The sequence below is a fragment of the Podarcis muralis genome, chromosome 2 (assembly GCF_964188315.1).
Source record: "Podarcis muralis chromosome 2, rPodMur119.hap1.1, whole genome shotgun sequence".
Taxonomy (NCBI): domain Eukaryota; kingdom Metazoa; phylum Chordata; class Lepidosauria; order Squamata; family Lacertidae; genus Podarcis; species Podarcis muralis.
In genome coordinates, this window is record NC_135656.1 from 52,047,380 (window position 1) to 52,069,771 (window position 22,392).

Here is a 22,392-nt window from a genome sequence, read left to right on the forward strand (position 1 = left end):
GGTCAATATGCAACATCAGCCACCAGGAACACTCACCAATTTGAACCACCTGTTGGATCCCAGTAGTTTCCTGAGCTTTAGTAAAGTGCTAGTGACCTTTAGAGGCTTGGCTTTTGATACCTCTCTGCACCTGGCCTGGGGCGGGGCCTGACAGGCCTCATAAGGACTGCTCCTGTGACTGCTGCCCAGCAAGCACGGGGTATTTCAGCTGAAGTTTGGAAGAAAAAGTTTGCTGGTAGGTTCAGAGAAACTTTCAGCTTAGAGCATTCATTGTTTCAATATGTGATGAAGGCTCCTAGCTTAGATGGTTCTCTTGCTCTCTCTCTCTTTTAAAGGTCTAGACAAGTTAATGGAGATTAGATACATCAATGACTATTAGCAGTAGTAACTAATGAAAAATGGGTACAGTGGTACCTCGCAAGACGAATGCCTCGCAAGACGAAAAACTCGCAAGACGAAAGAGTTTTTCGTTTTTTGAGTTGCTTCGCAAGACGAATTTCCCTATGGGCTTGCTTCGCAAGACGAAAACGTCTTGCAAGTTTGTTTCCTTTTTCTTAAAACCGTTAATACATGCATTCCTATGGGAAACCATGCTTCACAAGACGAAAAATTCGCAAGAAGAAAAAACTCGCAGAATGAATTAATTTTGTCTTGCGAGGCACCACTGTATTCTATCTGCTTAACAAATACGGGGTAGTTGTCGTCTTCATAATCTGCTTGTGAACTTTCCTATGGCATCTGACCAGTTACAAAGTGCTGGATTAGATGGATCATTGTTGCTGTGATCCACTTAGGCCATTCTTTTCTTGCATTCTAGTAGATCAGGTTAAGCATTTTAGCTTACGTTCCCTAGTTTACAAAATTTATGAAAGTAATTACAGAATAAATTGTACAGGAATTTTTGGTTTAACAACAAATGTGTTGCCACTTTGGTATGTAAATAGTGTTGAAAAATGGAAACTTAATGGGAATCAGTAAACTGTTAGCAGGTAAATATGCGATCCTATAGATTTTTGCTTGATTGAATGGTTCTTGGTGGTTTTATAGTTTCATTTGTCAGTTTAATCATCACTCCCTTGACCTCAAAAACTTCAAATCACAAGCAGCTCCACACTTTACAGAGTAATCATCTTTCCTTGGGATACACAAGGGTTTCCCATAGGCATCTGGTTGGCCACCTTGAGAACAGAATGCCAGAGTACATAAGCTTTTGATTTGACCTGGCAAGGCTCTTCTTTTGTTCTTACAGTGTGACCAGCACACATCCTTAACAGTTTGTGAACAAATGAAGCTGCCTTACGGAAGCAGACCATTGGTCAACCTCATTTGTATTTGTCACTCCAGCAGCACTGGCTTACTGATGTCTGAGGCAGACAGTTTCCCCACCTCTTGATATCTGGAATTATTTTGAATTGTGTATGGTAGGGATCAAACTTGGGGGATTTATGCAATGCAAACACTTCCTCCAAATATATTGGGGAGATGTGGCCCAGTTGGGGCTCCCTGGCATGTTTAGGCAGGTGTTATATGCCACACGTCTTTCCTTTTACACTTTGCTTGCAGCAGGAAATATTGGTGTAACAGCATTGATGGGTGTAGTATTACATAATGTTTCAGGTAACGTTTTGGGGAAGTGAACTCCAACTGCCTATGACAGTCATCCTTGCCTTCTATCAAAGTTCTCCTTTCCGCAGAACCTGCTTCTCCTGCAAAGCAGGACCATCCTACCCTCATGTTTTTCTGTACTGTACTGCTACTGCCACAACTTTATCTCCCCCCACCCCCCATGTGTTGGTCAAACTATTATCATCTTTCATCTCTCGCCTGTCTGTTGTATCCAGAGCCAGCCCTACAAACAGGGATCGTGTCAGTTCTTCCTTCCATACAGGCCTTTAATTGTTGGTCCTGGATAAATGAAGAGTAGAAGCTGGAATGGGAGTTATCACTACTTTTGGAATGGTTAGCAGAAACATCAGTTTCTCAAATTCTATTCTAGAACTCTGTACCCATTACAGTTAATACCTGGATGCAGCGATGATGACTTTCTTTTGGAAAGGCAGCTACCTTCAGATACTAACAAATATATGTCTATAAATATTCTTATAATGGTTCTGCTTCCACAGTGGGCAGATAATAAAGTGTTCTTCATTACAGAGATTCAGAGAGGTAAATGAATTTTTAGCAATGAGTATAACAGGATTGCAGTTTTCTGGCACAGTGAATGGGGTTGGGGATGAAGTTACAGACTATTTCCCCAGCTGTGAGCCATTCGTGTAGTTTCAAATTAGGATTGAGGGAAATCTAGCAATGGAAGTTAGGTTTGTCAACAAAGGAAGCTGTGTAAATTGGCACTAAAATCACTTGATTTTCATCCAGACAAAATTTTTCTATAAAGGTTTCAGAAGCAATCTTTCTCTGCTTTTCGGCTCCTTTGATGAAAGACATATTTTATGTAAAGTGAACTGGGGCACTTATAAAGTAGTAGACTTCTCTCAAGTGTGTAACAAAAATACTGGAAAATGCTTCAGAAAATAGGGTGGCTATAGAATCATAGAACTGTAGAGTTAGAAGGGACCACAAGGATCATCCAGCCCAACAGTGCAGGAATCTTTTGCTAGGCTAGATCCGGAAGTGGCCCACCCACTGCTAATTACTTTTGACAGGTAGGTGGGACCACCTGTGACACTTAGATGACACTGGGTGATATCAGATGTGTGATATCACTTTCAAAGGAAGAATTTGGCAAATACTTTGAAGCGCCCTCTTAATTCTTCCTTTGGAGCCACGGCTTGAATTTCAAGGTACAGCTTAGTTAAAATACAAGTCCCACTTTCAGCAGATCTGCTCTGCTCAGGGACTCTGATATGGAGCTCCTGAGAGGAGCTGATTAAAGCAGGGCTTGCTTTCAGTGCCGAGTTTAAATTCAGTGCTCAATGCAAGCCCCACTTTCAGCAGGGATGGCTCCACTCAGGAGCTTCCAAATGGAACTAATCCCATTAGGGCTTTCCTTTGGCATCAAATTTAAAGGCACTGAATGCAAACCCCTTTTACAGAAGAACAATTGGGAGCACATTATGCGCCACAGCCCATTCAAATGGGTCTTGTGGGCTGAATTAGGACCACAGCAGGCCTAATTTGCCCTGCAGCCTGAGCTTTCCCACCCCTGTCTTAATCTGTCAAACATAAGCACCCTGTGAAGATTACCACTGGGGCAATGCACTTGAGCTCTGCCTCTAGCTGAAACTTCAGTCTGTACTTGAGTCAGAAACATCTAAAACTTTTTGAAATATATGATATAGGGATAACATCATCTTCATCTCAGGAATGTTTTGAGAATCACTATAGCGTTGTCTAGATAATATAAATGTGGATGACACAAATGTCACTGTGTTTCAATACATGAATAGGTCTACATATATTTAAATGTGTTTTTAAAGTTGTAGTGTTTGGCTGTGGTTTCTGTGAGAAATCTGTGTTAGAGACAGCTTGGAAATCTGCATCAGGAAAACCTACTGCAAGTCTGTATTATTTTCTTGGTACCATTTATGTCAAAACCAGACTCTTTGTGACACATAAGTGACAGAACAGGGAGTCTGCCAATTCAGCATCACTCTCATGGGCCTCACTAGGAATTGCAGCTATGTTGACCAGCTCGTCAGTGTACCAAACAAGGAAAGTTGTGTTGTATATTTGGTTTTGTTAGCCAGTTATAGACCACAAGGAGAATTTTATAGCTTTTTAGGCAGGGAATGCTCTGAAAACACTTGAGGCTCTGTCAGGCAAACACAAGGCAGAGTAGTGTAGCTAGATTTTTTACTTCAGTAATTACAGAAACACCCTAGGCCTTTCTGGTTTTATAAACAATGAAATACTTGATGTTTAGCAGGAATTATTGTCAAGACCTTCCTTTCCAGTATGTTGATACTGAGTGTTGAATTATCCTGTCCACTGTACAGTTATCACCCCTTTCTAGCTCCAGCCCCTCTGAACATGCTGCCAGTTTTGCCTCATCAGACCCTGTGTGACTGAGGGGTATTTTAATTTGTTTGAAAGGAGTGAAGAGAGGATATAGGCGAGAAGAGCCACTGGCAAAAGCTCCTGTTCTGTGGAGAGAGTTGGTCAAGTAAACGTGTTGGGAATGGAGATATCGGGAACAAAAGTAACAAATCTTTTAGGAAAACAAAAACAAATGTTTTGCAGGGTTCATATTTTCTATTTTTTGTTGATGAAATGCCTGAACCCTCAAAATCAATACAAGTGGTTCTTAAATAGTGGGTTGTAAGCTTTGCTGTATGTTCCTAATACTGAGTGCTGAATACGATATAATGTGACATATGATGCTCTCTGCCTAATGGACTATCCCTTGTTCTGGAAATTAGGGGGATGTAATCTTGTTTCTGGGTTTAATAGGTAAAAAAAACGTTGCTGGTTGCTGCTCTGTGCATGAGGTGTTTGTTGATGTGTGAAGCTTTTTAACTCGAAAAGCTATAGCATAGCTGTATTTTTCTTCTTCACTGGCAGCATTGAGAAGCTAGAGTATTGGAGCAATTTATTCTCGATGGCCAAAGCTGACAAATAACAGAGAGAGTGCAATAGATGTAGGTAGAAAGCAACCAGTTTTGATGCCTCATACCTAATCTACAGAGTCCTGCACTGGTTTATCCCAATTGATCATGTGCTTACAAGTGACTTGCTAGATGTGGGGCTAAACTGGGAGTTGTAGGCCCTTAGACACTGACCTTCCTGTGTTGGATGTCATGGTGTTTGTATGGTCCTGTCAGTTTTTCCTGGGTAAACTTTTCACTGGGGAGGGTGGTACCTTGTAACCAAATGTCATGATATTGAGGAAACACACAGAATGCTAGAACTAGAATGCTAGAATGTCGAAAGATGCAGTGTCCTAGCAACATGAGAGAAACAGTCACTACTAATAAAGTTGCAGATCTGCAGGATGCCCTAGTGAGCACAAAGCAGCTAAAGAGTGAGTTTTCAAAATGAGATCTCTTTGCTAGCTTCTGTCATGCTGTTGTGTACCCAGTGACAAAAGATGTGGGTATGGGTGGAAGGTTTCTTAAGTGGTCTGCAGCGCATTAAAGCCTAAGAACCACTGAACAATCATAAGGGAAGTGAAACAATATATATATATATATTTAACAATGTTTGAAAGGCTGTTTTTCTTCTCATTTGACATGCAGCAAGGACATATGGGAGAAGGCGAGGTAACAACATTCCTCTTTAATTTTCTGATGTTTAAAATGTCTCATGGCACAGCTAATGCACAATCTGCTTCTGTAAGGAGGACTGGAAGCAGTTTTTTTTTAAAAAGCCAGGCTTCCTCAATTTGCATGCTGTGGTAACCTTTAGTAACTTAATGTAGTGGCTCCCAAAATTAAGACTACCTAGGCAGAATTAGGATAGTTATACTGAGGCATGGGGATGAGGAGGCATCAATCAGTGTTACTACAGTGTAGACTATATAATATATATGTAGGTCTGACCTTATGTGTGGGTGTGGGTGGTTGTTGCTTAGAAAAGCACCTAAGTGACTTGGGCTCCAGGTCTATTTTTCAAAGGTGACTTTGGCCATGATGCACTGTAATAGGAAAAAGACAATGGTTATCATATGTACTCTGACATGGGTGATTTAATACTGCTTCTTAAATAGTGTGCCCTTGTGGAATCAGATTGCTTTTCTGGTTCTCTCCTGTGAACAAGCTAAAAATCTTTGTGTCTGAGAGGTGCCTGGAGCCTTGGAACTGTAATTGTGTGTTTTGAAGAGCTCCTCAGCTGCTGCTGCTTAATAATAATAATAATAATAATAATAATAATAATAATAATATATGCCATCCATCTGACTGGATTGCCCCAGCCACTCTGGGCAGCTCTCAACAAAAAATAGTAAAAGCACAATACATCACACACTAAAAACTTCCCTAGCTTGGGTTGGGGGCACTAGCAATCATAATTTGAAGTTGGGGGGAGTTTCATGTCATTTGTGAAAATGGATCCTGGCAATTAAGTCACTTAGGTGCTTTGTGGAATGAGGGAACTGCATTGCTCGGACTTCATCCTCTGAACTTGCATGTTGAGTAAATAACCATGAATACATGCCACTTTGCTTAGCTTCTTCAACACTTTCTTGCTTGGGGTGAGGGAAGCATTTCTGCAATAAGAATAGAGTAGTAAGGAGAGTTAATACTAAAGAAAAGGAAGAGTGGCTATATGTAGTCCAGGAAAAGGGTCTGCAAATTTAGTTTTCAAAGAGAATTCATCCCTTTCAGTGGGTTTCAGATCATTACATTAGAAAGCAAATGTTCTAGAATGCTGGTAATGATGATGGGATTAATATTGTTGTGCTCATCTTCTAAACAGGAGTTGTTGTTGTTTTTTGATAGGTTGTGGTAAACTGGTTCACTGTTTATTAGTGACTCAGATTTTATTGACATGTTTGACTTCTGGGGGCACCCCTTGATCAGAGAGGAGGAGACAGATCTTCTTACACTGATCTGCCCTTTAGCCCTTTAGCCAAGAACCTTAGAGTTGCCACTTCCCATGTCAAAAGGAACCTATGACATTCCTGTTACTGCCCTTGTTGAATGATCACATAGAGGAAAGCATGACAGTGCCATTGACAATATGTGTAGCTTGCCATATTCAGTATATAAGGAACAATGTTTTCAACCATCTTGGTGTACTCTAAATAAAACTGCACTGTGATGTTTCATCAAAAAGGGATTGTAACACATTTTTTTTCCTTCCGTGTGAATGTTAATTTAAAAGAAACTGGAACACTAGCCAGAAACACAAGTTTCCAGCCTGTCTTGAAATGATACAGGAAGTCAGGTGCTAAAGTGATCAGTTTTGTCTATATGAATGTTAAGCGGTATGAAACAAAGTACCACTTTCACAGTAACATATACAGTAAGTACCATAGCAAGGAGACCCCTACATAATTAATAGCAGAATGATTCTTGAAACATGGCTTTCCTAGATAATCCATTAATCTTGTATAACATCAAGGTACTGGTTACTATTAGGAAACAAAACCACCTAGAGTCTACATCTGTCTGTGGTGATACATCTGTACCTGGACTATATCACTTCAGTCTGAAAGAGTGAAGAGTCACAGAACCAAATGCTTCCTCTGCAAAAACATCATTGTACATTGAAAGCTGGCATATTAGGGGTAAGGCTAGGCTATAACCTTTCCCCCTGACATGCTAATCTTATATGCGTGGGGACTTTTCTTATATGTAAAAACACACAATTGCATAAGTTCTTACTTCTCATATGTAGTGGCACAGCCAAGACTGATGAATGAGCCTCAGCTTGTTTCATGTTGGCTAGGAAATAAGCTGAGAAGTAACCAGTTTATTTCTAAGCCAACTACCCTTTGTTTACTGGATTTTACTCATCTACTAGTGGTGTTCTGGCTCAGGCAGTAGTGGTAGCAAGCTGCAGGGAAAAGCAAAGGAGGGGCGTCTCACTCTTCCTTTCCCTCCTTCTCATAACAAAATCAGGGAAATGTAGTTTTCCCAACAACAATGTTGGTAGGCACTGGAAAAAATGATTTTCCAGGGGTTAATTGTGGCGCAGGTACCTACGAAGGTAGAGGAAGGAAATCTTCTTTCCTTGCTGATACCACCATTGGGGATGAAGGGAAGGACTTAACGTTTGAGGTCAATATTCATTTTGGTGGTATATTTCTATACTTTTGTGATGACCAGTGATTTTTGCAAATAAATTTGGCTGGCTGCTCACAGGAGGAAGTTTGGGAATAGGCTAGTGGGTAAGAAGGGAATGAGTGGGTAGAAGTTTGGGAGTCTGATAGGATGGAAGAGGAATTATTCTATAGATCAGAATAAAACCTGAGCTGAAGAAGAATTCAGGGGTGACAGTAATATTTGCTTCAAGGTTGAGGGCAAGTATTAAGTTTTTATTCTGCCTTTCTTCCTGAAGTTCAGTGAGGCATGCATTGTTATTCTTCCCCATTTTATCCTCAAAGCAGCCTTGTGAGGTAGGTTAGGCTAAGAGAGAGAGACTTCTCCAAGGTCTTCCCAGCACTAGTCTAATAACCTAACAATTATGTGATGCTGTATGCCAAGCAGCATGAGACCTATGAAACTCATACTTCCAGGAAGAGTTACAGCATTAGTTGGTTTACTGTGTCAGTAAAAACTAAGGCTAAAGAATTTCAGATTTGGGGAGGGGAGTATTTGTTTGGTAGGATATTTTACTACTACTGTCACATTGTGACTGTTCGTGATTTCAAGTCTCTGAGATTAAAGTGTAAATTAGATGTGGGATATTTCACTTCATCTGAACTATGCAGTTATATGGGGGTAGCTGAAATCTTGCAACTTGCAATTCCACAGCATTTTTCATACGATATTGAGGAAAGGCACCAAAATTATTCTTAATATATTTGATAAAGCATTTATTTGCAGCATATGTTTGAAAAATATTCAATTTGGTGTGTGTTGAGAAGAGAATTGGGGGATATATTGACGGTAGAGGTTAGCCATTTAATGATTTTGATTGTGCTTGTATTATATTATAGTACATTACCTTGAGCTGCCTGCATAACAGTTGACAGAAAAAAATGTTGAATTAATAAATAATATTAAAATGAAGTTTTCCTATTTTGTTTCATAGATAGTATTAACAGGGCATCTTTGTATACCCAAGAGGTCAGGCTGTAGGAGTAAGAAAGACATGTAGTTAATGTTACTGTTAATTATGTACGCAGAAGGGAAAATCCGCTGACATGTCTGATGTAGCAGTTAATATTAATGAAATAATTGTATCTATTCAAATAGAATTTTCTTCTGTTAGTATGTTTTGCATTTCCCCCCTCTTTTCCATTGTAGGTCAGTCTTCACTGTTCCCAATGGAAGATGGGTTTTTGGATGATGGACGTGGGGATCAGACGCTCCATAGTGGCTTGGGATCACCACACTGCTTTTCCCACCAGAATGGCGAGCGAGTGGAACGGTACTCCCGCAAGGTGTTTGTAGGTGGTTTGCCACCTGATATTGATGAAGGTATACTTGGACATCAGTATAGCCAAGAATACCCACATTAACCATAAGGGGCAAGGCTTAATTGTGACACGTGGGAGGGGTGGACCCTCATGTCTTGGCTATGTGCAATTTTTGGGGGGCTGTGAAAAGAATTACCTAAGCTATGAGCTGCCAAATATGCAAGCTGCTGGGTTATGAACTGTGAGGATAAGGAGTTATGAGCTGGACAGCTCATGCGATAGGTTTTCTTTCCATCTAGTTCCGTTAGTTGCATATTATGTTGAATGACATCATAAAACTCTTTATGAAGGTATTTTATTTTGGAGATGGCTGTGCTTAAGACTTTATGTTAAAGCCATCAATACAGGCACAAATTTAGATCAGTGTCTGACTTAGAAGTGGAGTGCAGTGCTTCGATTGTTTTAGGGAGCAATACAAGAGGCACTGCCTTTTTGCAACCACCGTATATTTCACAGGGGGAATGAATTATTCCTACACCTCAAATCTGTTTTAAGCATAATGAACACTACTGGGGGTGTGCCTAACAGGGTGAGAGTTATTGCAGTATAGACTTTCATTTGAAAACAGGGTTTAAGTAGATGGACAACCATGGATGAATTTCTTTAGCTGAATGGGTCTCTGCCATGGGTATCTATTTTGTATTGTTCATGGTTGGTTTTGGTTTTTAAAATATATATGTTGTTTTTAAATGCTTTTTGTTATTTTTATTGTGCATTGCCTTGAAACATTTGTGTAGAAGGCAGTTAGTTGATAATAAATAAATAATAGATCCCTCTAGGTAATTAGTTATAAGAACAAAATAATGCCTCATTTTTAACAATAATTTACATGACTTTCTTTGGGATAGCTAACCCTAAAATACTATTTTCAAATTCTATTAATTTGGAAAAACAGTTCTTAGTAAGCTGCAAGCAATGTCCCAATATCTCTTTAGCACCTCTGTTGCTTGCATGCACATGAAAGTATCTGGGAGGCTTGTGACTGGGTCACAGATCACTTGCTTTTGGGAAAAGAAATCCTGACACATGTTGAAATCCAGAGGATCGTTTGAGAGGGATTTAGGGAAAATAGTAAATAAATGGAAGTGGGTAGATCACATATATTTTATTTATTCAGATACTGTGTTATAGAGAAACACTAAATTTTCTTCCTTTAAATAGCTTTAATTATGAGTTTGTTTTAAAATTAGACTGACTTTAAGAATTCTCTATCTGCTGTTGTTAGCATGAGCTGTACAGGAGTTGGATTTGTGTAATATTAGCCAGTATGTAAGTCACCTGATCTGAATTTTGAAATGGAAGGAGGCTTTGAAATGGCTGCAGCAATCGCTTTCTGTTAATGTGTTCTGTGCATACTGTCTGCATCTTCGTCTCTATGGCTATTACATAACTGCTTTCTAGAAGCCCTGCCGAAGTTAGTCGGAGGTCAAGCTCAGATAATGTGCACAGATGTGGCATAAGCATGTGATGTGAGCAGGCATGACTAGATCGTGTGATATTCTTTTCTCTTTCTCCCAGTGTTTTGCAAAGCAGCTTGCAGAGCAGACTGCTCTGCACTCTGATTCAGACTCTGCACGCTAGTTGTGGGAGAATGCCTGAAGCTAGGATCTGGTAGCTGTTTAGGTTCAGTGATTTCGCTCCTTTGAGTGGCTTGCTGCAAATCTTTATTTGTAATCTAAAACACACAGCTATCTGAACTGTTTTCTTCATTATTAGACATATGTTTTGACTTGTCAAGCCTTCCTTTTAAACAATAAAAATATCATCAGCTCTCTGTCTGTTAGCATTACAGAAAATACTTGTAGGCTAGACCAAAGTGTTATTAACAACTTACCTGAAATCACTGTATGATGTGGTGTTTTAATACTTGCTTTTCCCTCTGACCTGCAGATGAGATCACCGCTAGCTTTCGCCGCTTTGGCCCTTTGATTGTGGATTGGCCTCACAAGGCTGAAAGCAAGTCCTATTTTCCTCCTAAAGGTAACACTTAGTATTTTATATGTTACATTTTGTGTCCCGTCCTTCCTCAGAAGAGCGCAGGTTAACTGTGATCTGGTGACATCTTGTTTCACCTATTGAACTTCACAACTGAGCTGGGATTTGAACCTGGCTCTCTTGGTTCAAGCCCAACACAATCCACTAAGATACACAATATTTTCCTAGTATGTGGGCACAGTAAGGTTGCAGAGTATGGATTTATTTATTTATTTTTAGTATTATTCTCTGTACCTTTTGTTTGTTTGAAATTGTTCTTCATTGCTGCTGTTGCTCTAAGACCCTGTTGTACTTTGAATACTTTAGTTGGGCTGTAGATAAGAGTGCTCTATTTAGTCATAGTTTAAGATTATTTATTTCTGCTCCTATTCACTAAATTACTTGGTTTATTTAATCCAGAAACGGGGAATCTGTGGCCCTCCAAATGTTACTGGACTCCAACTGTCATTAGCCCCCCGTTAGCATAGCCAGTGGTCAGGGATAATAGGAGCTGTAGCCCAACATCTGGGGGGTGTGTGTGTTCAGCTACATTTTACTCAGAGTAGATTCACTGAAATTAATCAGCTTGACTAAGTTATGCCCATTTATTTTAACAGGCCCAGTTTGAATTAAACTTAGTTGAATACCATTCCTAGAGAGCCATAGGTTCTCCATCTTTGCTTTAACTTTTCTCCCCTCACCCCCTGTTCCTTGTTCTACTTAAATCTTTCACTTTGAATGACAAAAGCTTATGTGTTACAAACATACACTGTATAGGGAGTTTGCCATTGAAGTTGTGGCCAAGAAATGTAGGAAGCTTTGGCTCTTGTAGCCTGCTCCCACTCTTATTAATAAAAGCAATTTGTTTAGATCAGAGCTTTTCCAACTGCTTCTCCAAAAAAACTTCATATTCCCTAAATATGGGCTAAGGATTTGTTCATCTCTATGGTCTTTTTCTTGGTTTTGTGGAGCCTAAGTAGATAACTTCAACGCTCTGAATCTCACAGAATTTTTGCAATGTTTGCCTCTGTTTCTTTATCTACATAGGATATGCATTTTTGCTGTTCCAAGATGAAAGCTCTGTGCAGGCTTTGATTGATGCATGTATTGAAGAGGATGGAAAACTCTATCTGTGTGTTTCCAGTCCCACAATTAAAGACAAACCGGTAAGTGGAATTGTCAGGTATGTGTAATTTAGAAGAAGATGGACACAGAAATTGGGTGCATAAGTGCTACATTTTCACAAGGCATAGGTTGGCAATACAGGCTTTTTTTCTACGTGAGCACATACTACCATTATTTTTCAATAAATGTGCACTTTTCTTTGGGTTAGGGTCGAGATAATTATTCCAGAGTATAGAATAGCAGGCATTAGGCCAAACTTGGCTAGTCTTTACTAACCTGATTTGGGGCCAAATCCCACATGTTTCATATCTGATCTCCAGCATAGCCCCATCCCCAAAGAGACCCTCCTATACTATGACCCACTTAATCTATTTTCTCACAAGCAGAGATCTAACTCCCACTTTAGTATGAATCCAAACATGTCTGCAAATAGACTTCAATGTGCCTTGCTATAACTATCAACCAGCTGACTGGAGTTTACAGCAGGATGCTTTACAGTTGCCATAATTATGTCAGGTGATTGATGGGTGAGCAGCCCCACCCACCTATAATCGTTGGTCTGCATGGCAGGAGTATGGGCCACTGGCTGGATGTGGCTCTTTATCTGTTCAAGGGTAACGCTGAGGACTAGCCCATTTGTCACAAGCAATGCACTCGTGTGTGTGTGTGTGTGTATGCGTGTGTATGCGTGCGCGCGTGCACGCGCGCACACACACACACACACACACACACACACACTGTACATCCCCCTCCCCTCAGTCCTTCACTTCTGAATAATTTAATGTGTGGATAGAGGTTTGTTGTGATGACTGAGCCATATCTGAGTGAAGGACATGGTGGTTCATCTTTCTTAGACAGACGTGTGGACTGTGCAAGCTGCTTCCTTGAGGAGTGCCCTCTCTCCACCCTGGTAGCCTATTGTGCTCCTGCTTCAGAAATTCCATATGTGAAACCTGGCTTTGTTATTGCTTGGCTAGATTAGAATGATTGCTAGGAAAGTAGCCTCTAAAATCCCATGGATGTGACATGCAGGAAACACTGTTGTTGTAACATCTTAATGATGTGTGTGCTGCAGGGCAGGGTGGTGGTGGGATAATTCGACTGTCAACTTGAATTGTGAGTGGTAAAGTCTCATTTTCTGCTTGTAGGTTCAAATCCGGCCTTGGAATCTTAGCGATAGTGACTTTGTGATGGATGGCTCACAGCCTCTAGATCCGCGGAAAACCATTTTTGTAGGAGGAGTTCCACGACCCTTACGGGCAGGTATGGTATGCAAAAACAAGTGCAGTGGCTCGTTGATTCTATCCAAGCTGCCTTACTGCTGTGAGAGAACATTGTGTCCTTATTTCTATTGTAGAAGTATGCCAGTGCTTGCTAAATTTAACTTTTGCTGACACTCCAATTATTTCCAGATACAAGAGTACAAATAAACATGCTTTTGCCCAGGGTCTAGAAAGAGAAGTATGTATATAAAATATCTGGGTAAATCGTTTGTTACTACTTTATTTTAGTGGAGCTTGCAATGATAATGGACCGGCTGTATGGAGGAGTTTGCTATGCTGGAATTGACACAGATCCTGAGCTGAAGTACCCAAAAGGAGCTGGGCGTGTTGCATTTTCTAATCAACAGAGTTACATAGCTGCTATCAGTGCCCGCTTTGTTCAGCTGCAACATGGAGAGATAGATAAACGGGTAAGGGCTAGAGCACATTCTGTGTATTACTCAGCATTCTTTCATGGGTTTATTTCCATATAAGTGCCTGTGTGTGGCAGGAGAAAATGTTGTATTAAATGGAAAATATTATCTTCCCTGTATTCCTAGCATACATGCATAAAAAAGCCATACCACACATAAAAAAGCTATACCACAAAGCCCCTCCATCATCCCAGAGATCCGGAGGTGGGGGGATCTAGTTTAACATTGGCTTTTTAATGCCTTCTGGCACCTTCTAAAACTGTTGTTCCCTTCAGAGAAATTTCCTGTAGCACAGCATAAGCCTGTGTTCCTAATGTTATCCTGTTACCTCTGCATGACTTGCTTTGCTGTTGGCCTCTTTTTCACCCCTGCCTATGTGCTGGAAGTAGAATGGTCAATTGGTTTATGAAAGTAGAATGCAAACTGCTGCACTATTTGCATTCATTTCTACAGAATTTGTGTGAGTCTCTCCAAGTCCTGTTTTAATTCCGTGCAGGTTACACAGCAACAATATGCAGTCATCATTTTATGTTGATGTTAGTGCTAGCTTCTTAATAACATATGTTCACAGCACATGCCAACAAAAGCAAAAATAGCTTTGCCACAAATGTCCACATTTCCCTGTATGTAGCTCATTGTCATCCTTCCTTCATTCACCAAACCTTTATTAGGCATTATAAATATAGGCCATCATAAAACATCCACATATAAAATTTTAAAATATATACAAATAAACAGCCCTGTAAAAATATGTAATAATGAGAATTTTCGTTGGAGTTTCTTCCTGCTAAATAGTGCTATTCACCACCCTGAGAGATACTATTGATCAAAACTCAGCCACCCTTGCAGTTACTTCCGGGTTAATGTCGGACAGATATTTTCATTGTGCTGTGTCATTCACATGGTGAGGAAGAAAGAGTTAGGATTAAGGAACAGGCAGTATTTTGTTGTGGTGTAAGATCTTGTGAGCCAGCTCTGTCACTGTTGTATTGTTTTACTGTTTCTTAGCCATTTGACATGTTTTCTTCCGGGGTTTTGTGACTCAGCAATTTGAAAACCATGATTTACTTGATTGGATTTTTAGGGAGAAAAAGCAAATTGTGCATATTGTGCATATTGATTTGTGGTGGCTGGTCCTTCTCCGAGTTTAGAAGAGCTGTCATGTTTCAATTTCTCATACACAGTAATGGCATACAGGTTAGATTTACTGTTGCTAGCAAAAGGTACCTGAAATCTGAGCAGGAAATGAAAACATTCCTGTCCATGTCCTCCAGCAGATTTAGGCATATGCAGATCCTTTCTAGACTGAGTCCCCTTTGCAGAAAAGCCGTCCCCTTTGCTGAATTTCCATGTCCAGAATCTGCATCTGTGTGTGCACTTCCCCCTTGGGGAATGGAGCCACAGATGCAAGTCAAACTCGCCACTTTTGCACAATCAGATCCCAGTTTAATAAACTAGCATATGTCCTTTGCTGTCACTTTATTCTACTCTTCACATGAGTGGCAAAAACAGACCATGGTTTCCTGTTACATGTGAAGCAGGGACTATGACTAATGACTTCCAAACAAGCCAGATTTGCAAGGCAGCTTCCGATGCAGCCACTGTCAGTTTTAACAGCACCAGTCATCTAAGAGGAGTTTTTCCCCCCGAGCGAGGAAATCTAAATTTAGACCCCTTCAGTAGGGCATTCAGTAGGGGCTACCACAGTTGGTGATAACAGTGGCACCCATTTGTTTGGCAAATCCAGACAATCTGTGTGTACTGTAGTCAGTGAAGATATCTGGATCATGCTGTGCCTCCCAATTTGTGTGAAAATCTAGACTTTGACATTTGTAAGCATTTAATGCTCTCTCAACCTCAGATACACACATTTTTATAAAACTCAATTTAAAACAAATATCACTGCAGCCTCTGAAATATATTTCTGTTTAAAACATATTCAATGAAATAAGGAGTTGTTTATTCACACTTCTTAACATTGGTTAGGAAACAGTGATGTTCAACATTCAAATATTTTTAAAATCCTTGAAACGGTGCAAATAGACAAGATGACACAAGATCCATGATTGGACTGACCCCCTTTAAATTTAGTTGGTGGAAGGAACTGAATCAGGCAGTGGAGGGAGGGTTGTTTTTTTTTAAGCATCTCTTCCCCTCCCTATTTGCATGAGTGGACTGGCGGACATTCATTAACTAGAGGAATTATCCTGTTAACCAAATGCCTGCCAGTCCACTCTTCAAACAGAAATTCATGGTAAGACCAATTTCCTTCCTTTCCCCACTTAAGATTGTCCCCCTAATACTACCATCAGCCTGACATATGGTTACTGTATGTTTTGCTCTGCATGGCAAATAATCCAAATTGCTCCTCCCCACCCCACCCCATAGCTATTAAGAAAATGGCATGGGGGTGGGGGGAGAATTAAAGCCTTCTCTCCCTGTGCTGTATTCCAGATCCAAATCAGGCCTTTTAAAATAAAACCAACAATCCTGAAGAGATCCAATCACAGATATGCCTTCTTGTGTTGTTTCCATGGTCTCTTCCCAGTAGTGAGGCTTAAGCAAATATTAAATGGTTTTATTTCAGCAGAACTCCTCAATCTCTTGTTCTTATGGGGCACCTCAGTAACTTTAATTAAAAAATACTTTCACATGATCAAAATTGACTTGACATGCTGCCAGTTAGGAGCAAATATTTTTTTAACCAGCAACACAGAACTCCCCCAATATGATACTTTGCTTAAACATTTCAGCACAATCAAAATGCCCTTTTCTTTCTCCCTTGCCAATTTATTGCCTTACACATCACTTACTTTATGGTGTGTCTTGCATAAAACGAAACAAATTCTTAACATGTGCAAGCATCCTAAGAATTATTGGGACAAAAACTTCTGTAGGTTTGCATGATGTCTCTTAGCATGCTGCCAAAGATATGATGGTGACCACTAGCCTGGATTGCTTTAAAAGAGGGTTTGGCAAATTTATGGATAACTTTAAGCATCAATTAGTAAAATATTTATTATTATTAATAATAATAGCAGCAGTAGCAGTTGTATTTTCATCCTGCTTTTCCTCCAAGGATCTCAGGGCAGCATATATGCTTCCTCTCTCGCACCCTCAATTTTATCCTCACAGCATCCCTGTGAGCTAGGTTAGACTCAAAGAAGGTGACTTGTGCACAATTATTCAGTAAGCTTTATGCATGCCTCAGTGGGAATTTGAAAACATCTCTCTGAGGATCTAGTCCAGAACTCTGACCACTGTATCACACTCCACATTCAGAGACCTACAGGTATAGGACAGTATACAAATTTTAATAACAGTAATAAAATAACCTTAATAAATAATAAACAACTTATGAAAACCAAATTACTGGTGGACATACTACAAGGGAAAGCTATAGCTTTCTTGCCCTGTTTGTAGGTTTCTTGGAGGTATCTGGTTATCCATTGCTGGCAACAGGATGCCCGGCTAGTTGGATCCTTGCTCTGCTCCAATTGAGGTTTTCTTAAGGCACAGTGGAATATTCATTGAGGCATCTGTATTAACAGTTAGATTGCAGTAATCGACACAGAAGACACTCTAGCAGTGTAAACTTTCTCTCTCCTTCTTTTAACACAGGTGGAAGTTAAGCCATATGTCTTGGATGATCAGCTGTGTGATGAATGTCAGGGGGCCCGTTGTGGTGGAAAATTCGCTCCATTTTTCTGTGCTAACGTTACCTGTCTGCAGTATTACTGTGAATATTGCTGGGCTGCTATCCATTCACGCGCTGGCAGGGAATTCCACAAGCCCCTGGTGAAAGAGGGAGGAGATCGCCCGAGACATATTTCATTCCGCTGGAATTAAGTGATTCCTGCAGCGTGTTCATATGCAGGCCTCAAAATAAGTGCACTCTTCTGTTATCCCGATTCCCATGCCCTCCCTTCCTCTTCTCTCTTATTCAAGATAGCATGTCCTACTGTTGTAGTCTGTAACTTAACAATAGTGTAACAAAAGAATGACCTATAATCATATAGGTATTTTGTAGAATCTTGTCATTAAACTGTATTGGGAACTGCTATTCATATGGATAACACAGTGCATGGAAACCAGGTTCTCTTACCTTTAGTTACCCAGGGGGACACTGCTTTCCTGCTATCTTTTCTTGAAGGAAGAGAGAACAATATTAAGAAGAGAGAAATGAAACAATAGAGTATTTTGTTTTTTAATTAAATTATTGCTAATAACAAAATCAATAGAATACTTTTATGAAAAGTAATCATGAGATAGGAACACTATGAATCTATTCTGACACTTTGTCCAACCCACCCTTCCTTCTCCCCTTCCCTGCCCAAACCTCTGGGAAGCCTGTTTTCTTGCCGCCTATGATTTTATAGCAATGGAAACAGTTAGCCGTTAACCTAGTAACAGGAAAGAGCATGTTTAAAGCAACAAAAATGCATGAGCAAGGTTTAAAGCAGCATTAAGTTAAATGTTTTATTTAAGGGTTCCGAAGCTATTTTTTTAGCACAGTACGTGTTTCTCACCGTGCCTCCGACTTCCCACCACATTCAAACTTTTACTAATTGAGTAGGCAGAGCTTAGATCTGTGTTCTTCATCCAAGCAATCACATTTTAAAAGTTCCTGAATGTAAATCCTGGGTCAATTTACTACTGGGGGTGGGTGGGGAGTGCACTTATTCTTTGTTGTTGTTGTTGTTGTTATATTATTATTATTATTATTATTTTTAAAGAAGAAACTTCATTATCAGAATACAGCCCTAGAAATCCTACCAAAGCTAAAGTAATGACAACTAGTGAACTGGCATGTCCTCTCCTGAAGAACAAATGTATAGATTTTATTTTTGATGGTTATATAGAACTCTATATCCTAATTTACTAATGTTAATCAGGGGCCAGCCTTTGCTCTCCATTTTGACGTGAAATACAAGAACCTAAAGATATACCTCAAGATTATGATTTTGATTCCCACCTTCCCCGCCCGCCTCTAAGACACTAGTAATTCATTCTAACCACACAAATCAAAATTTGGCTACTTACTGGGCTTACTCTGGGACGTAAATGTGTTTTAATCTCTGAATGAAATTGGATCATCAAAAGCATAAGAGGGACAAAGTGAAGTTTGTTGCCAGGGATGTTATGCACTGTTGGTTGAATGAATATGCATTGCATATTGGCAAAGAAGAATATGCTTGTCTTTCAGCAGAGAGCAAGTAAGAAAATCTAAATAAATAATTCTTTTTGGAACTTAGCACAGAAAATAAAGAATTCCAGGGCTCTAATGTACCAACCTGCTGAGAAATGCATGGGTTGTTTGAACCATATAAGTGAGAACACAGTAGATGTTAAAGCTAAAGCACAGGGTGGTGTTGGTTAGTTTGATATAGTCACTCGAGCTCTGTAAAGCTGAGAAAATTGATAGGAGTGAATGAGTTCAGTTCTTAAGAAATGATTTTGTAGCAGTGTGCAAAACAACCCAGTCCATTGGCAATCTGAACTGGCATGGTACCACCATAGACTCTTAAACCAAAGACTTGCCTTAGCACAGCTACAGACAAAAAAAAGCAAATCTCTTCTGTAAGCCCTCTCCCTCCCCTTTCCTTCCCCCTCCCCAATTATCTTTGAGAAGCAGTTTTGATTTTCAACACATAAAACATACCTTGTTATTTTCCAAAGGTCAAAATGGAGACATTTGCTGTCTACTCGTCAAGTAGAGAAAGGGAGCTGCTTTTAATGAAATCCCTGCAAATATTGACAACAGTAAATGCAAATGGAGAGTGCTCTTTTGTAGACTGTCAGGGACCTTTTTCTCTGAAGTACATAATTATAGTTGGAATATTCGTTTTAATTTTTTTAAATGCTTGTAGGTGGCTTGGGGTGTCTTATTGTGCCGATCCTACCCAGTGAACAGGTGAGATGGGTTACCATTACAAGAAATAACACTGTTTGAGAAGTAGCTTTGAATAATAATTTTTTCCCTTTGTACATGACCTGCTGAATTTCGGTACAGTGTTTTTGTAGCTAACTTATTTTGTCATGCACATAATGTATATTTGTTATGCACTACTTTTGTATATCTTGTTTTTCCAACAGTGAGCATTTTTAGGCACACTTTTCACTGACGGGATATCTCTTTATGCAATACCTCAATTTTTCATATTGCAAAGAGTAGCTTTTTGTACTTTTATTACTGAGAGATCTTCATATACTTCATTTTTTAATATAAATAATTTTAATAAATTTTATTTTCTTATATTCTGCTTTTTATACATTTCAGTGCTCTGCATACATTTTGAATTATGGATGTTGTGCACTGGCAATGCTATTTTAGAATTTGCAGAGAAAAGAAAGCATGTTGCTTAAACATCTTTAGCCCAGCACCAGGTATTTGGTGTACATATAATTTAAAGAAAAAATACTTATATGTAAAGTTGAGACTTAAAAAGAAATTTTTAAAAAGCATGAAAGTGACAAATGAGAGAGTTTGTCTTTAGACCCTTGAAATTTAATGCATAAGCATAGAGTAGAAGTTTAAAAGTAACATCCCAAATTGTCTACCGCTTCTTAATAGGTTTTTAAAAGTAATACACAAATGCAGATGTTTTTTGGTGAATGTTTAGCCATTTTTAATCTTAACAAATTGATGTTAGGTGTTTGCAGAGATGTGTCTGCTCTTTTAAATCATATGTAAGGAAATAAACCCAAGCCTGCCCAGTGGTGGGCATGTAATGTTAGTATGCATGACTAATATTAAAAGAAAAATGTTATTCTACTAATATTCACTTGTGGTGATTGTGTGAAAAGCGTGTTTACAGATTATTTGGTTACACTTCAATTTACAGGGCATAAATGATTATCTATATTACTCTGTACTCTAGATAGTGCTAATATAATATGTCCTTCTGATTACATGGGAGGGTGGAGTTGCCATGTCACTCCAAGCATAACTAACATGTAATTAGTTTTAAAATCTTAGGGTATCACTTTATTTAAAGGGGTGTAAACAAGCATGTCATTTTCTCTCACAAGCATGGCACTGGCCATGTACTTACAATGTAGTTACAGAGTAATTACATGGTTATTTTTGCAATGTAAAATAAAGTGTTTCTGATTATTTTATATGTAAAGGAACCCCCACTGCCCCGTGCTTTTTTGGTATATAGTATCTACTTCTCCATACACAGACCTCTGCAGAAAGCAAATCTAAAACTTGCAGTGAATGACTTTAGTGTTTTATAAGGATGCTGTTGGAAAGACTTGATAATTCACCCCTTTTTTGTTTCTTGAAGAGTTAAAGCCTTCTGTTTTAAAAGGTGATTTAAAACTTGAATGTGATGAATTGTGGCAAGTTAACTTCAAGTTATGTGCAATACTTATTTCAGACTTCTGGAAGATCTTTGCAGTGTAATTCTTTGTTTTTAATTGCAGACATTTAAAAATGTCATTTTCTACTGTTCTAGTAAATCCTCTTTCTTGCTGGTGTTTCTAAAGAAAAGAATCAGAAATCAATCTTTCTACTAATGTAAATTTGAGATTATTTTTTAAAAAAAGGAATAAAAGAGGTTTTGGTCATTTGCTTTATTTTATTATCTTATTTTAAAGCTACTGTGATTGATAGCATTGTAAGAATTGGGACAATATTGTATTCAACTGTTTTATTTTTTATATTTTTAAAATTTAAAGTATAATTAGTTTTTATAATTTTCATCAGATTCTTTTGTTATATTTTTTGGAAGTGAAACTTTTAGCAAGTGGGTGTCTAGTTTTTACTAATCCCTAATATGTTTTCCCCCGATGTAATGCTCATATTATCAGAAGGAAAAGTTATTTAAGTATGTCAGTTACTTGTACTACTTGGCTGAATTTCCATATAGTTTTTACTGTGTATGGGGAGGTTGTAGTATTTATTATAGCATTTTAAATAAGGGTAATTCATTTTTTATTAAAGTCATTTTCACATTAAGTTCATATTTTTGTATGTTCTACTCTAAGTTATAACACAAGTTTCTTTTTTAAGAGAGTTCATTTGTTGAAGTGCTAGTGGAAAATTAATGTTATTAAATAGTTTGCAAATGACTATTTATACCAGTATGCATATAATTTTTAAATATTTGTAATGTGAGATGTTGAATGAATAAAACTTTTAACTCAATGACTACTCAAGCTGTTATTTTGAGCTCTTCAGCATCGTGACATAACCACTATTCCTTTTTGACTTCATTATTTTATGAAGGAACAGTGTTGCAGAGTGGAAATCATTTTGCTACACGTGTCTCTAATTCAAATCACTGGCCAGCCATGAAGTGCAGTTGTTGACCTGAAGGACAGTCATATCCCAATATTGCTCAGATTTATGTGATTGCTGTTAGTGATAACAGTTGTAAACCACTATGTTCTAGAAACAACTAACATCTGACCTGCAGTAGTGTTTTATTCTCTGCTTCAAAAGAAGTACTAAAAATTAGACAATGATTCTTTTATTCTTTCTACTTTGGACCTTGTGAATTGAAGAGCCAGTGTAAGGGACAGAGTTTTGGACTTTGACCAAGGT

At 38.8% G+C, this 22,392-nt stretch overlaps 1 protein-coding gene across 3 annotated transcripts in view; it reads left to right on the forward strand.

Moving 5' to 3' along the window:
- CPEB4 (cytoplasmic polyadenylation element binding protein 4) overlaps window positions 1-21,993 on the forward strand; it is a 53,489-nt gene extending 31,496 nt beyond the window's left edge. The window contains exons 5-11 of one of the 3 annotated variants that reach the window (XM_028717825.2): window positions 5,196-5,219; window positions 8,871-9,044; window positions 10,934-11,023; window positions 12,065-12,183; window positions 13,291-13,405; window positions 13,654-13,835; window positions 17,460-21,993. In XM_028717825.2, coding sequence (XP_028573658.1) covers window positions 5,196-5,219; window positions 8,871-9,044; window positions 10,934-11,023; window positions 12,065-12,183; window positions 13,291-13,405; window positions 13,654-13,835; window positions 17,460-17,687 — 932 coding nt within the window. In that variant the 3' untranslated portion in view covers window positions 17,688-21,993. The remainder of the gene's footprint in view (window positions 1-5,195; window positions 5,220-8,870; window positions 9,045-10,933; window positions 11,024-12,064; window positions 12,184-13,290; window positions 13,406-13,653; window positions 13,836-17,459) is intronic. The other 2 variants (XM_077924470.1, XM_028717826.2) reach the window with 2 other exon arrangements.
- The last annotated feature ends 399 nt before the right edge of the window (window positions 21,994-22,392 follow it).